The sequence below is a fragment of the Callorhinus ursinus genome, unplaced genomic scaffold, assembly GCF_003265705.2.
Source record: "Callorhinus ursinus isolate GAN/ISIS: 27379988/994484 unplaced genomic scaffold, GSC_fseal_2.0 scaffold2, whole genome shotgun sequence".
Taxonomy (NCBI): Eukaryota; Metazoa; Chordata; class Mammalia; order Carnivora; family Otariidae; genus Callorhinus; species Callorhinus ursinus.
In genome coordinates this window covers 6,067,525-6,080,566 of record NW_027397064.1, presented here as the reverse complement: position 1 = coordinate 6,080,566, position 13,042 = coordinate 6,067,525, and the positions used below count along the sequence as shown (strand labels likewise).

Below are 13,042 nucleotides of genomic sequence, written 5' to 3'. Positions count from 1 at the left end.
AGTTTGTTTTTCAGAGTCCATCGTCTCTCGTGGTTCGTCTCCCCCTCCGACTTACTCCCCTTCATTCTTCCCCTCCTGCTGTCTTCTTCTTCTTTTTTTTTTTCTTAACATATATTGCATTATTTGTTTCAGAGGTACAGATCTGTGATTCAGCAGTCTTGCACAATTCACAGCGCTCACCCTAGCACCTACCCTCCCCAGTGTCTATCACCCAGCCACCCCCTCCCTCCCACCCCCCACCACTCCAGCAACCCTCAGTTTGTTTCCTGAGACTAAGAATTCCTCATATCACTGAGGTCATAGGATACATGTCTTTCTCTGATTGACTTATTTCACTCAGCATAACACCCTCCAGTTCCATCCACGTCGTTGCAAATGGCAAGATCTCATTCCTTTTGATGGCTGCATAATATTCCATTGTGTATATGTAAGGTCAAAAATTCTAATGTGGCCAGCCAGGTTCTGCGTGTTCTGCCCCGGCCTCCCTCTCCAGCATCACTGCCCACCATGTCCCCTGTAGCTGCTGGGTTCCAGCTTACCAGCCATCCTTCAGTTCCCGGACTTCTGCCTCAGGGCCTCTGTACATGCTGTGCTCTCTGCCAAGGGGAACCTTCTCCTCTCCCCGTCCTCCCCTCCTCCTTCCCTCATTGCCAGTCTGGATCAGGTTATTTACTTCTGTAGAAACGCAGGAGTCTTTTTCCTGCTTCAGGGAACCTATTTTAATTGGAGTTTTGATATGCATTCATTCACTCATCTATGTGGGTACAGGATTGATACCTGTCTTTTCGACCAGACAATAAGATCCTCTCTGCTTCTCTACGCTGTTCTTTCCCCACCAGCTAGCCCAGTGTCTGGCACAAAGCAAATGCCTAATAAATCACTGGTTACATGCTGGATGAGTAAGTAGAGTCCCCCTAACAATCCCCACTGATGACAGAGTCCCTGTAAGATGTGGCTCTTCCCCAAGGTGGCAGGCCTGGGCTCTCTGCCACATGTCAGCTGGAGGGAATGGTATTTTGCTTGACTTTTTCCTCATTTCAGTGGCCAGAATGAATAGTACATGCTGCCTAGACTTCATTCTTTCTCTCTTCTCTCTTTCTGCAGCTAAAACTTGCTTTCACTCTGGATCACGAGACCGGACTGCCTCAAGGATGTCACATCTACGAGTACCGCGACAGCAACAAGTAAGCCACTCGGTGGGAAAGAGCATCCCCTCGCCCTGTCCCACAGCGGGGGGGAGCACCTGTGAGCTCTCTCACAGCGGGATTCTCTGACAAAGGCTTGTCAGGAAGGGAATCACACTTTGGGCGACTCCACTGGGAAATAGCTGACACAAAACTGTTTCTCCTGTAAAATCTCTTTGGCTCCTAAATATAGGACTTGAAGTACTCGTATGGGAGGTATTAGGCGTCTGTTCAGAAGCAAACCTTCCTTTCCAGATTTCCAGTTTCCTCTAGGGGAACCCCCCTCCGCCCCCGCGCCGCCACCGCCGCCACCGCCTGTCTCCGATGCCACACTTGCTGATTTGGTTCACTGTGTGTGACTTTGTCTTATGCTGTCCTGTCTGACTGCCCTTCTGTGAACAGGTTTTGTTGCATTAGTCTACCTTGTGAATTTTATAATTGGGGGACTTCTGGGTACTTACAGGGATTCAAGTTGGTGATCTTATTATTAGGAAGGCGGCACCTGGCAGGCTGTTACAGCAGCTTTTGCCTTCACCACAGACTGCCCCCCCCGTGTGGTTCTGTCTGTGACACAGCGCGTGCCTGCTGATGACAGTGACAGTGATGATGATGGCAGCTACCAGTGAGCCCCTGCTGGACGTCCGCACACCCCTGGGGACGTTACCCTTGTTGTCCTGTGTCATCCGCACAGCACCCTGAAGAGTCTTCTCCGTTGTTATCACGGGTGTATTTGCAGAAGCTGAAGTCTAGGGAATGGACGGAACTTGCTGCAGGTCACTGGCCACAGCCGCGTGAGGAAGAGTCAGCATGATCACATTCGCTCTGAGAAGAGAGTAGATGAACGACAGTTGTGGTCCCGCATCGCTATTTTGGAAACCCCAGTCAGTGACAGGGACAGTCCCAACCTGGACTTGAGGACTAATTGTTTAAATATGCAAGCTATTTAATGGTACCCACTGGAAGGAATCCAATAAGCACATGCCAGTGGAACTGTCTTTGACATTCCAGAAGAGAAACTTGGGTCTTCCTGAAGAACTCCCTCTGGTGCGTGGGGGGGGAATGGGTTACCGGGCGCCTTCCTGACCAAAATCTCCATTCATATCACTTTCAAGGCGTTACTCTTGTTTGTCATTTATCTTTAGAGGATGCCGTAGTAAGCTGTTGTGTACCCTCAGTTCTACTGAAGTAATCATTTAGGAAAGATTGACTAAGCGCCCTTAACACCATCGTTTGTCCTCTTGGATGGCACTGTTTCTAGAGGTTGCAGGGTTTCTAGGCTGTTGTGTCAGAGATACCATCTCGGCGTCTCATGATGCCGAATTCAGCAGAGAAGTAGGGCTGGACTTCTCGGGTCCAGGGACTGGTGGGGACCATTGAGTGAGTCCCTTGGGGGCAGGTGCACGCATCGCTAAGGAGTCAGAGAAATGTCAGCCGTAAGCTGCCTGTCCGTCTCCCTGGGTCGGTGCCTGCTGGCTGGCAGTGGATGGCAGCCCCACGCACGCAGACTGTGGCGGTAGAAACGGAGCTTGCAGCCCAGGGGTGTTGACAGACTCCAATTCTGGCCCGACTCCCTGCTCTTTGGGAAAGAGGTTGGCAGCCTTCTCTTTTGGTGGGAGGGCGACACTGGCCTGCCTTCCTTTGGGTTCACATCTTAGCAGTTCAGAGGTGCAGTGACAACAACTTAGGTAATCTTTGGAGCGGAGAGGAGAAAATAGCCTAGCTCTGTTTCTTGGCCTGATCCCCAACTCCTAGCATATTATCAGAATAAGCAATGTAACACGAGAAGTTAGGGGTTGTGAGTATGGATAAGCTTTGGCCCCCAGAGACATGCAAAGGAAAGCATTTGTATAGGAAACTGAATAGGAGCCACGATCTGGGAAACTATGGCAATCAAACATGTCAGTGACCCCTCTCTGCTTGTCCTGCTAGAGGCAGTCTTGGGGTTCATTATCAATTTGTGGACAAATTTCTTAACCTCTGAGCCTCAGGTTCCTTCATCTGTTAAGAACAGTGGGACTAATGAGACCTTCTGCCATAACTGGGGGAGTGACGGTCCTGGGGATTGGAATGACATGTTAAAGACATCATCACAGCCTAGCACATAAAGTGCCCACAGTAAGTGTGGATTGCCTCTCCTTTCCAAACAGAAAAATTACCTCATGACTTCCATTCTGTTTTCTCAGTGCCTGCAAGGCTGCATCCATGAGCTCTGGCTGCACCTAACGGACCATGAGTAGGGAAGAGGCTGGTGCACATGCCTTCGACAGCCCTTAGCTGTGTGGGATGCTCTCTGTCTAAAGGCCACCTCCTCTGCCCACGTGTGCATTGTGAAGTGAAGTGTGGAGAATCCCATGAACTTGACTGTGACTTTCTGCTCTCCCCTGGGCTCTGCCCTGTGTGTGTTCCTCTGTTCACTTTTAGGGTCATTTCCCCTAGAGTGCCTGAATCCCAGTATTGGTGTAAGAGTGGTGTTCGGGAAATGCGGCTGTTTCGCCCCAGGCCCTAACGAGTCTCTCTTGCCTCAGCCAAGTAACATGAATGCAAGAGCACCAGAGCGAGAAGTTTCCCCATATGAAAGAAATTAGCTTGGATTCTGAAGATTAGTTTGGTACAATTGATTATTGAAACTACTACTTTTACCTGGGTATTTCCCACAATATAATTCATAGTCATTTTAATATTTAGCTCTGCCAAATTCAATCTGTCAGTGAAGAAAGTGTTGTGAATAAGTATTGAGACTGTTGGGACAGTTCTCCCCAGTGGTCTTTCCCTTCAAATGGAGTGGCCCTAAAAATAGGCACCCTGCTTTTATTTTCCCTGGACTCTCTTCTCAGCTTCCTTCCCTGGAAACATCCTGATAACCTCGATTTTTGGCTCCGTGTCATCCTGTTCTCCGTCTGCATGAAGGGGCTCATACTTGCCCCCCGGGCTCCAGGGAGGACAGGCCCTGGGACTTGTCCGTATCTGATATCGGGCCAGGCCTGGACCCTGCCTCCTCTAGCCTGCAGGGCACGGTTCTCAGGTAAACATTCTTAAAACTCCAAGGTCATTAGAAGAAAGAAGCTGCCCTCTTGTGTCTTGTGTCTTGTGTCTCTAGCTAGATTCGTAAAGCTCTCCACTCAAGTTATGCCTTCAGCCTCCCAAAAGCTGGTCCCGTCTGCACCTAAGAGTTGGGAGGCCTCTCCCCACGACACTGACAGGTGCTACCAGTCTCCACCAGGGACCTTCTTTTTTTCTGTTGCAACTGCCTTTAATATGCAATCCAGTGAATCCAGGGCTGACTGAGAGTCATTTCTCAAACTGGGACTTGGAGATCTCTTCACAGGGCAAGGAATAGGCCACAAAGAGCGAATAAGTGATTCATGAGAAGTCAGTGACGCATTCAGTAGGCCCCCGCCCCATACCACATGTTGTGCTAGGCACTGGGGCACAAAAGATGACTTACACCTGCTCCAGGGCCTCAAGTTTGTGTAAAGAGCAGACCTCACCGCAGCCCCGCTGGGGGACTCACGCTTCTCAGTGGGGAGAGTCGAGGGCTGTGGGGACCAGGAAGAGGAAAGTAGCTGCTTCTGACTTCAGAGCAACTGTGTGGACCGTTGTACCCCTCACGGATGGAGAACTTTGTCCATAATGTTCCCTTGTCTCCATCCCCATGACCCTCCTCCCACTGCCCGGGATGGGGAGTTACTTGGCACACTTCTCCCTGTCTCTGGCTCTTTGACCTCCAGCCTGTCCCCTCTGCCGCCTGAGGGAGCTTTGCATGGCTTTTCACTCTCTTTGCTTTTGAGACCTGATTTTTGACTTTGGCATTCTGCAGTTTTACCGCAGTCTAAGGGTAGGTTCATCTTTATTATGTTGCTGGGGACTCAGTGTCGTTCTTCCATTTGGAAATTCTTCTCTGCTGTCTCTGATTCTCTCCAATCTTTCCTAGAACTCCTGTTAGAAACCTGCCATGTTATTCTGTCTTTCTTTACTTTTACTCCATGTCCTTTTCTGCCAGTGATGTATTCCAGCACTTCCTCAAGAACACCTGTGAGTTTACTAATCTTCTTGTAGCTGTTCATAATCAGCTGTTTAATACTCCTTCTGAATGTGAGGGTTTGGGTTTTATTCTTAAGTTTTAGAAGTTCTGTTTGGAGCTTTTTAAAATCAGCCTGTTAATTTTTAGTTTTTGGTTTTTAGTGTCCTAGTTTTTATTATGATTTCTATTCCTTTTATGGTTTCGTTTAGTTTGATTACACGGGTAGCATCTTTCAAAGTGTTCAATTATTTCTGGTTTTAAGGGTACTAGCTCTCCCATGTGTTGGGTCCGTTGCCTTGCTGTCATGGTCGTTCACTTCTTCATGTGGTTCATTCTTTTTTTGTCAGGAGACCATCTTAAGTCGGGATTGTTTTCACCGTGGGAGCTGTGGGTTGAGGATGTGTGTGTTCATCACTTTGGCATTTGCTCTGCCAAGACCCCAGGAGTTCCAGAGGCCTGGCTAGTTTGGTGTGAACCTCTTGGCTCAGGATTCCCAGAACCCGGGTAGTGTGTATTCAGCCTCTATACCCACCCATGCAGTGTGGGCTTGGGGTCTCCTTTCTGCAGAAGAGAAACTTGTGCTCCACACCACATACAGACTCTCCTCTGGGCTGTTAGAAAGGCCTTTCAGTACCTGTTTAAAGACCAACAGCCCTTCCTGGATTCCTGACTCTCGGATCCGTTTCCCTGGCCAGGTCTTCTTCCTCCTGTGGGCATTAAAATCCCAGCACCTGTAACTGTATCAGAGTTTGATAGTCCCAGCTCCACTTGCCAGGATAAAGATTCTGGCTTTGACTTAGTTTCCTCTTTATTTCAGGTAACTGGGAATTCTCCTGTTATTCTCTCATGCTCAGTTTTATATTTAAATGGTTCTTCTCATATATTTCATCCATCATTTCTCTGTGTTTGTGTTGGGAAAGAGGTCCACATCAGTCCAGTCTGCCATCTTGTCAGAACCAGAAGTCTGGATGAACTCTTTTTTTTTTTAAAGATTTTTTTATTTATTCATTCAAGACACAGAGATACAGAGAGAGCATGAGCAGGGGGAGAAGCAGACTCCCCACCGAGCAGGGAGCCCGATGCGGGGCTCGATCCCAGGACTCTGGGATCATGACCTGAGCTGAGGGCAGACACTTAACCATCTGAGCCACCCAGGCGCCCCTGGATGAACTTTTTAAAATGCGAATCTGAGTACTCACTCATTCATCAAGCGTCCTGAGAGTTTCTGCTAGGGACCAGTATGGTACTGGGCACTGAGACTACAGAGCTGAATGAGCACCCAGGCGGCCCTCCGAAGCCCTGGGCTCGTGGAAGGGGCCGGGCCCCCATCTGCTGCCGCATCCCCTATATTCCAACCCCCCCCAGACCACCTCAAGGCTCTCGTGTGCGATGTGTCTCCGTGTGACCAGGCTGTTCCTTGTTTCTAGAACCCCGCTCTTTTCCCATGGCCCTTCCCCCACGCATCTGGGTAGCCCCTATCTGTCCTTCCACGCTTAGCTAAGTATTACTTCTTCCAGGAAACCATTCCAGCCCCTAACAAACTTCTTCCAGGAAGACATCCCAGCCCCTAACAAACTTCTTCCAGGAAGACATCCCAGCCCCTCACAACCGTCACTAAAGGCTGAAGCTGGTGTCCCTTCTCCGTGGTCCTGCACGTCACCTGTCCAGTTCTTCAGCATTCAGCTGAAGTCCAGACATTGGTTCACCTGCTGCTACCCCACTAGGCTAGGCCCTTGGAAGGTCAGGGCCTTGTTTGTTCCCTTCAGTGCCCCTGGTGCCTGGCCCAGGACCTGGCACACAATACTTGAGGAAGGGAGTGGGTGGGGGACATAACTTTAGAGAGGGAACCTGGCTCCTGGGAGTCAGATCTCTTTCCAGCCTTTACTTTTTATTTTTTGTAGGATTATGATGAGGATTAATTGCTCCTGACATCAGGGAAAACGGTCTCCTTGGATAGTTTATGAATTCTGAAGAACTAACATGTAGAAGAAAGAAACTGTAAAATTTAACTCTGTAAATATAGTAGTGATCATAGTTATTTACATCAACTGCCTACTGTGTTTTGCCTGACAGTGAGGCACAGTAGCAATTACGACGAGCATTAAATAGGCCAGACACTTTGTTCGTGACCTCTCAAGTTTCTGATCCATGCAGCATAATAGTGATAGGAGCCACCAGCTCCCGAATGCCCACAAATCACCAACATGGGGCTATGGGCTTACCTGGGTTATTTCTAGCTCCACAACCACTCAAGACAGATCGTATATTCATAATTCTACAGATTTTTTTTTTTTTTTAAAGAGAGTGGTTAACCTGCCCAAGGTCACACCATGGTCAAGAGCAGAGCCTGGATTTTACCCCAGTGCGAGCTGATTCCAAAGCCCGTGCTGTGCCTTCCCACCACCTGCCTTTCTCTCCGCAACTTAAATCTTGAGGAGGAGGGTGGTTCTGGTTCTAGCCTCTCCTTGGCAGATCTGCCCTAGAAGCTGTCTGGGAAATTCTGGGATTTCCAATCCTTGCAGACCCCTGGGGGAGCAGACAGCCTGGTGTGATAGGATGGGCTCCTGACCTGTCATCACAAATCTGAGTTTGGCCAGTCTGCTCCGGGGCTGGTCATTGTCCTCTCTGGGATGCAGCCTCTCTGTTAGGAATATGAAGATGACCATACATCTCCGGCTCGGGGGAGAATGGCATGAAGTGATGTGTGATGTGGCTGTGTAAGGAAACAGTTACTGGACATGGTGTTCACCCTTGTAACCGCCTGTGTGGCTTGTACCCTGGGCCCTGGCAGACCCAGGCTGTAGCTTTGCAGTGCCCTCTCCTGCAGGCAGCTGTGCCTCACCCTGGTCCGGAGACTACCTGGACGCCACAGGCAGCCCCCCACCTCCATCTCACTCTTGGGACAGGTTAGTTTGCTGAACGAATGAAACCAAATCTTTTGTGTTTTCCTGACTGGCTAGATGACTCATGTTGGCACCTTGAAACCCATATCAAATAGCCCACATCTAGAGGTGTCTAAGAAAGCTTTTCTGCAGGATTGATTTTCCTCCGCTGAAGTGCCTTCCCACCTTCGTAAACCCTGTGGAAGGACAGCAACACTGCAGCCTTCCAGAGGAGAGGGCAGTGCTGGTCCTCACGTCCTCTGCTCTCCACAGCCTGTGGGCACCTCATCACTCAGGTCACTGGCCTTTCTGGCAACAGTCAGGGCTGAGGCAGGGCCCTGGGACCCTGCCAACCCAACCTGGATTCTTTCCCCCAGCCCCTGAGCACAGAGCGCTTTCTGGACCTGGGGGCTTCCCAACATGCTGGCCTGCCCAGGGGGACTGGCCTGCTGAGCATCCTTGATTTGGTCTCAGGACCCTCTTGGCACAGTCAGAGCAGACCCAGGGGGCAGAGCTTAGCATCACATTGGCATTCTTTCTGTTCTCTTGTTTTCATCATGGAGGACGTGCCAGGTGAGCTCAGGTCCCCTGACAAGTAGCCTCCCAGACAGGATTAGACGTGAGAGATGTACAGGGGGATGAAGGGCGAAAACAGGAGCAGGCACAGGCTGCAGACCCAGCCTGCCCCTGTGGAGGAGGGGGCAAGGAAAGGAGGGCCAGAGGCAGAGGCTCAGCCTGCAGCATGGTTCCAAGAAAGCTTAGGCCAGGCCAGTAGAGTGGCCCGTCCAAACCAGCCTCGCTTATTGTAGGAGTGTCACACCCATGGGAGCCGTCCTGCCTCAAGAGCCCTGCTGTGCTCAGTGTGACCCAGGCCCTCTCGTGCAGCCCCAGCCCAGCCCTTGTACTGCACAGATCTGCCTCTGCACTCCACTGCGGGGAACAGCTCCTCTGTGGCTCCTGTGGGCCTCTCTTCCCAAGGAGGAGCTTTGAAAGGAGAAATTAATGAGACAAGCTCCTGCCTCCACCACCGGAGTAGAACTTGGGGTCCCTGCTGTCCTCCCCTCCCCCACTGTCCCTCCCAAATTCTTCTCAGCCAGCGCCTCAGCAGGTTTTGGCAGCTTAGCCGGTGGTTTGACCCAAACCTGCATCGTGAGGTTTCTGAGGCCTTGGCTGTCATATCCCTCTCAAGCCAGGGTTGGCACATGTCTGTGTGTCTGTTCACAGTGGGGCAGGGGAGCACCAGGAAGTTCCCCTGAGTTCCACACACCTCCCTGCCTGCCTGTCCTCTGATCCGGGTGGATTGTCTCTCCCTTCCCGCCCATGGTGCCCCCCATGGTGACTGCTCCTCTCATCTGCTGGGCCCTGTGCACTTGGAGTCTGAAGAATCCTGGCAGTAGCTGGTGCAGGTCGTTCATGTTACCCGAGCCTCTAGGACCCCAGACACCATCATTCCCATGAGTGTTAGTGAACCCAGCTCTGTGACTGCCTCTCTGGCCCACAGAGGAATGGTACCAACAGACTCCTTAATGGTTTGGTATCCCTCTCCCTCGTGCATTGCTGATGACCCCGGTGAAGGAGTGTCCCATAGGTGCTCCCACAGGACATAGGCCTCTGCTGGGTCTTCCGAACTCAGTAATCCATCCCAGCATGGCCCCTTCCCTCGACCTCTTTATTCCTTCCTCTGCTGTCTGCCAGGGCAGTTCATGCCTTTCCACTTCCCTCAGCCTCAGCTATCACTGTCTCTGGGCCTCTAAGGACCACCCCAGGAGCAAGTGTGCCCTGCCCTCTCGGGTCTTTGCCAGGGCGCTAAATTGCACATCCCGTGAAATATCCCAAGTCCATGAATTCTTGCTCATCTCATCTCCTGGCCCCTTTGATTACACCCCTCGAATCCTGCTGGCTAAGCCTCACTCTTCTTATATAATCTCTGTCCTCCCTTATCAGGCCCAGCACACCCCCAGCAGGACTATCATACTGGCAGTTAGCCCTAGTCAGGGGCCTGGCAGCCCGAAAAGGAGGTAGGGGCACTCCTGGGGACAGGGGAGGGATCTGTGCGTGTCTTCCAGCACAGGGGCATTGCTAGCCTCCTGAGGGAAGAGGGGGCCACCTTTCTGCAGGCTGCCAAGGAGGCCCCTGTGGCTGTCCCACTTCACCTTTAACTGGTCGTGGGGGGCACTCCCTCTGTCACTGTCCCTCTGCTGAGCATCCGCCACACCTCACAGTAACAGCCAGCCTCACAGTCCTGGTGGACCTCACACCTCCCAGGCTTTCACGTGCTCGAATCAACACCACGTCAAGCCACAGCTTTTTCCCAGGTCACCGTCGGCGAATCTGTGACCAGTGGGGCCGCCCCTTTGTGCCAGGGACTCTCCATGCCCCACGTAGCACTCAGAAGCGCAGCTCCCTTGCCTGCCAGGTAATGAGTGAGCAGGCCCCAAACTCTCATACCCGCCGCAGCACTCCTGGTGTCGGTTCAGGTCTGCCGACAGGGCAGATGCCAGGCCAACCTTAGAAGAGAAGAGGGCCCGAGAGACAGTCTGGCCCCTGCAGAGGAGGGGGGAGGAGAAGGACTGCTTCGGGAGAGTCTCAGGCTGCAGTCAGGCCTACGGGAAGTCATCGAGCTAAAGTCACCTGTTGGCGGAGTCTTGCTCACTAGCTGGGAGCAGCCCACTGGAAGTGCGGCTCAGCCCCCACACAGTGGTGGGTTGGAGAGGCTGCAGCCCAGCTGGAAGGTAATTTATGCTCCTGGGGCAGGAGGTCCAAGAAGCCCGGCTGCCACACTGGGGCAGGCGAGAGAAAAGGGGCTCCTGGATAAAGCACCGATAACTCGTTTCCCCTCTGCCTGGTTCTTGGTCTCTTCCTTTACCTAAAATAAGCAGAGGAGGTACTTCCCAGCAGCCCTGACAACTTCAAACCAACACCCAACACTTCCCGGTGCTTTGGAAGTGACACTTTGTGTCCGCACCTCGGCCCTGATGCCAGGTCCTCAGGCGAAGCAGTGACGTTACCTGAGAGCCCCCAGACCTCCCACAGACCCTGCTGGGTCCGACTGAAGAAAGCCTTTCTTGTTCCTGGGGCAGCCCTTGGTTAGGAGAAAGGGGAGCTGGAAATCCAGGGAGAGGAGGGAAGTTGGAGGCATTGCAACCAGAGAGAGGTGCCAGGAGTGACCTCATGGGAGCAGGCCTGCGGCTGCAGCAAACAGGTGAGAGCGGGCCGCGTGGCACAGGTGTGAGCTCCCCGCTCCCATGACGGCCCTCGGTGTGGGGCCCTGGTGCGGCGTGGGCGCCCCTCCTGCTCAAGCTGCTGCAGTCAAGATGGTGATCGGTGGGGGGTACGCTCCTCCCCCTTCCACACCACGCAGAGAGGTGGTGGGTGGCTCGCTGGGCCCTCCCGCCACCTCCCGCCACACAGCCTCCCTACCTTGGATGCCAAAAATGCAGGGTGCATTTGACTTCAGCTTTCCCTACAGAACAGGAAGGCAGGATGAACACTCCCATTTTCTAGAGAGGGAAACCCATTCCCTGAGTGGTGCCCTGCCCAAGGTCAAGCTCTACACAAGAGGTGGACCCAGCAGCCTTCTCCCTGGCATACGCTCTCGGCCACATGACACATGGCGGAGGCAGGGCCTGGCTCAGCTACACGGGGTGCTAAGGGCAGGGAAGGCAGCAAGGCCTGGGTCAGCATGCCTGCCTCCTGGTTGCTTATGTTACCTTTGGGTTACCGTCACCCAGTGTCCCACAGATGCAGTGCAAGCCACAGGTGGCCAGGGCAGGGAGAAACTCCTAATCAGCCGTGGGGAGTCAGCACCCTTTCTCCGCCTACTGAGAGAATGGGGGACGGAGGGGCCTGAAGTTGGGTTTTGGAGCACTGAACTGCCCGAGCAGAGGTTTCCCATGCTGCTGGGCCAGGGTGCTCAGCACAGAAATCACAAGCTCCTCCGCTCCTGCTGGCTTGCTTTCTTTTTCTTTTTCTTTTTCTTTTTTTTTTTTTTTAAGATTTTATTTATTTGTTTGTTTGTTTGAGAGAGAGAGCACATGAACTGGGAGCAAGGGAGTCTCAAGCAGACTCCGCCCTGAGCACATAGCTGGACGCGGGGCTGCATCCCAAGACCTGAGATCATGACCCGAGCTGAAACCAAGAGTCAGGCGCTTAGCCCACTGAGCCACCCAGGCGCCCCTCCTGCTGGCTTTCTGAGGCCAGAAGTGATCAGAGTGAGAAAGTGTGGGAGCCAGCAACAGTGGGGAGACTGTGCAGACACATCAGTGTGCACACGCAGACACACTCATCCACGTCTCAGCGTGGAGGGGACTCCATGCCACTGTTTTCTTCCATAATGCACATGCTGGAAAACAGATTTTCACAATAAACTCACCTGTAAAACTTATTTTTGAACTATGCCATGCATAGAGAAAAGTGCACAAATCCTACGCATCTACTTCAAAGGAATAGTAGAAATGAACACACTGACAGAAGTATTACCCAAACCAAGAAATTAACATTTCAGCACCTGGGGGCTTCCCTCATGCCCCCCTCTCCTCCCAAAAGGAATCCACCATCATAACTTCTAACACTAGAGATTCGTTTTGCCTAGCCTTGAAATTCATATGAATGGAATCATTCCATATACTCTTTCGTGTCTGATTTTTTTCTTTCAGCATTATGTTTGTGAGAATTCATCTTTGTTGCTGCATCTAGCCATGTCTGTTCGTTCTCATTGCTGGAAGACTTTGTGTGAATCCATCACGCGTTGTCCAGTCTGCAGGATTCAGTCAACAGTGGGCTGTTTCCAATTTGGGGTTATTATAAATCACTGAGTATATACCTAGGAGTGAAGTTGCCGAATCATAGAAAAAATGTCCACTTTGTGGACACTGCCAAACACTTTTCCCAAGTGGTTGTACCAGTTTAACACACCAGCAGTGTGTGAGACTTCATGTTTATTGTCCATTCAGTAG

At 51.8% G+C, this 13,042-nt stretch overlaps 1 protein-coding gene across 8 annotated transcripts in view; it reads left to right on the top strand.

Annotated features, from left to right (window-relative positions):
* Positions 1-13,042, top strand: part of DIS3L2 (DIS3 like 3'-5' exoribonuclease 2) — a 346,332-nt gene that overhangs the window by 305,440 nt on the left and 27,850 nt on the right. For 7 of the 8 annotated variants that reach the window (XM_073877261.1, XM_025889524.2, XM_025889509.2 and 4 more), the window contains one exon: positions 1,105-1,184. In XM_073877261.1, the coding sequence (XP_073733362.1) occupies positions 1,105-1,184 (80 nt within the window). Of the gene's footprint in view, positions 1-1,104; positions 1,185-7,106; positions 7,150-13,042 lie in introns of those variants that run through there. The other variant, XM_073877263.1, reaches the window with a different exon arrangement.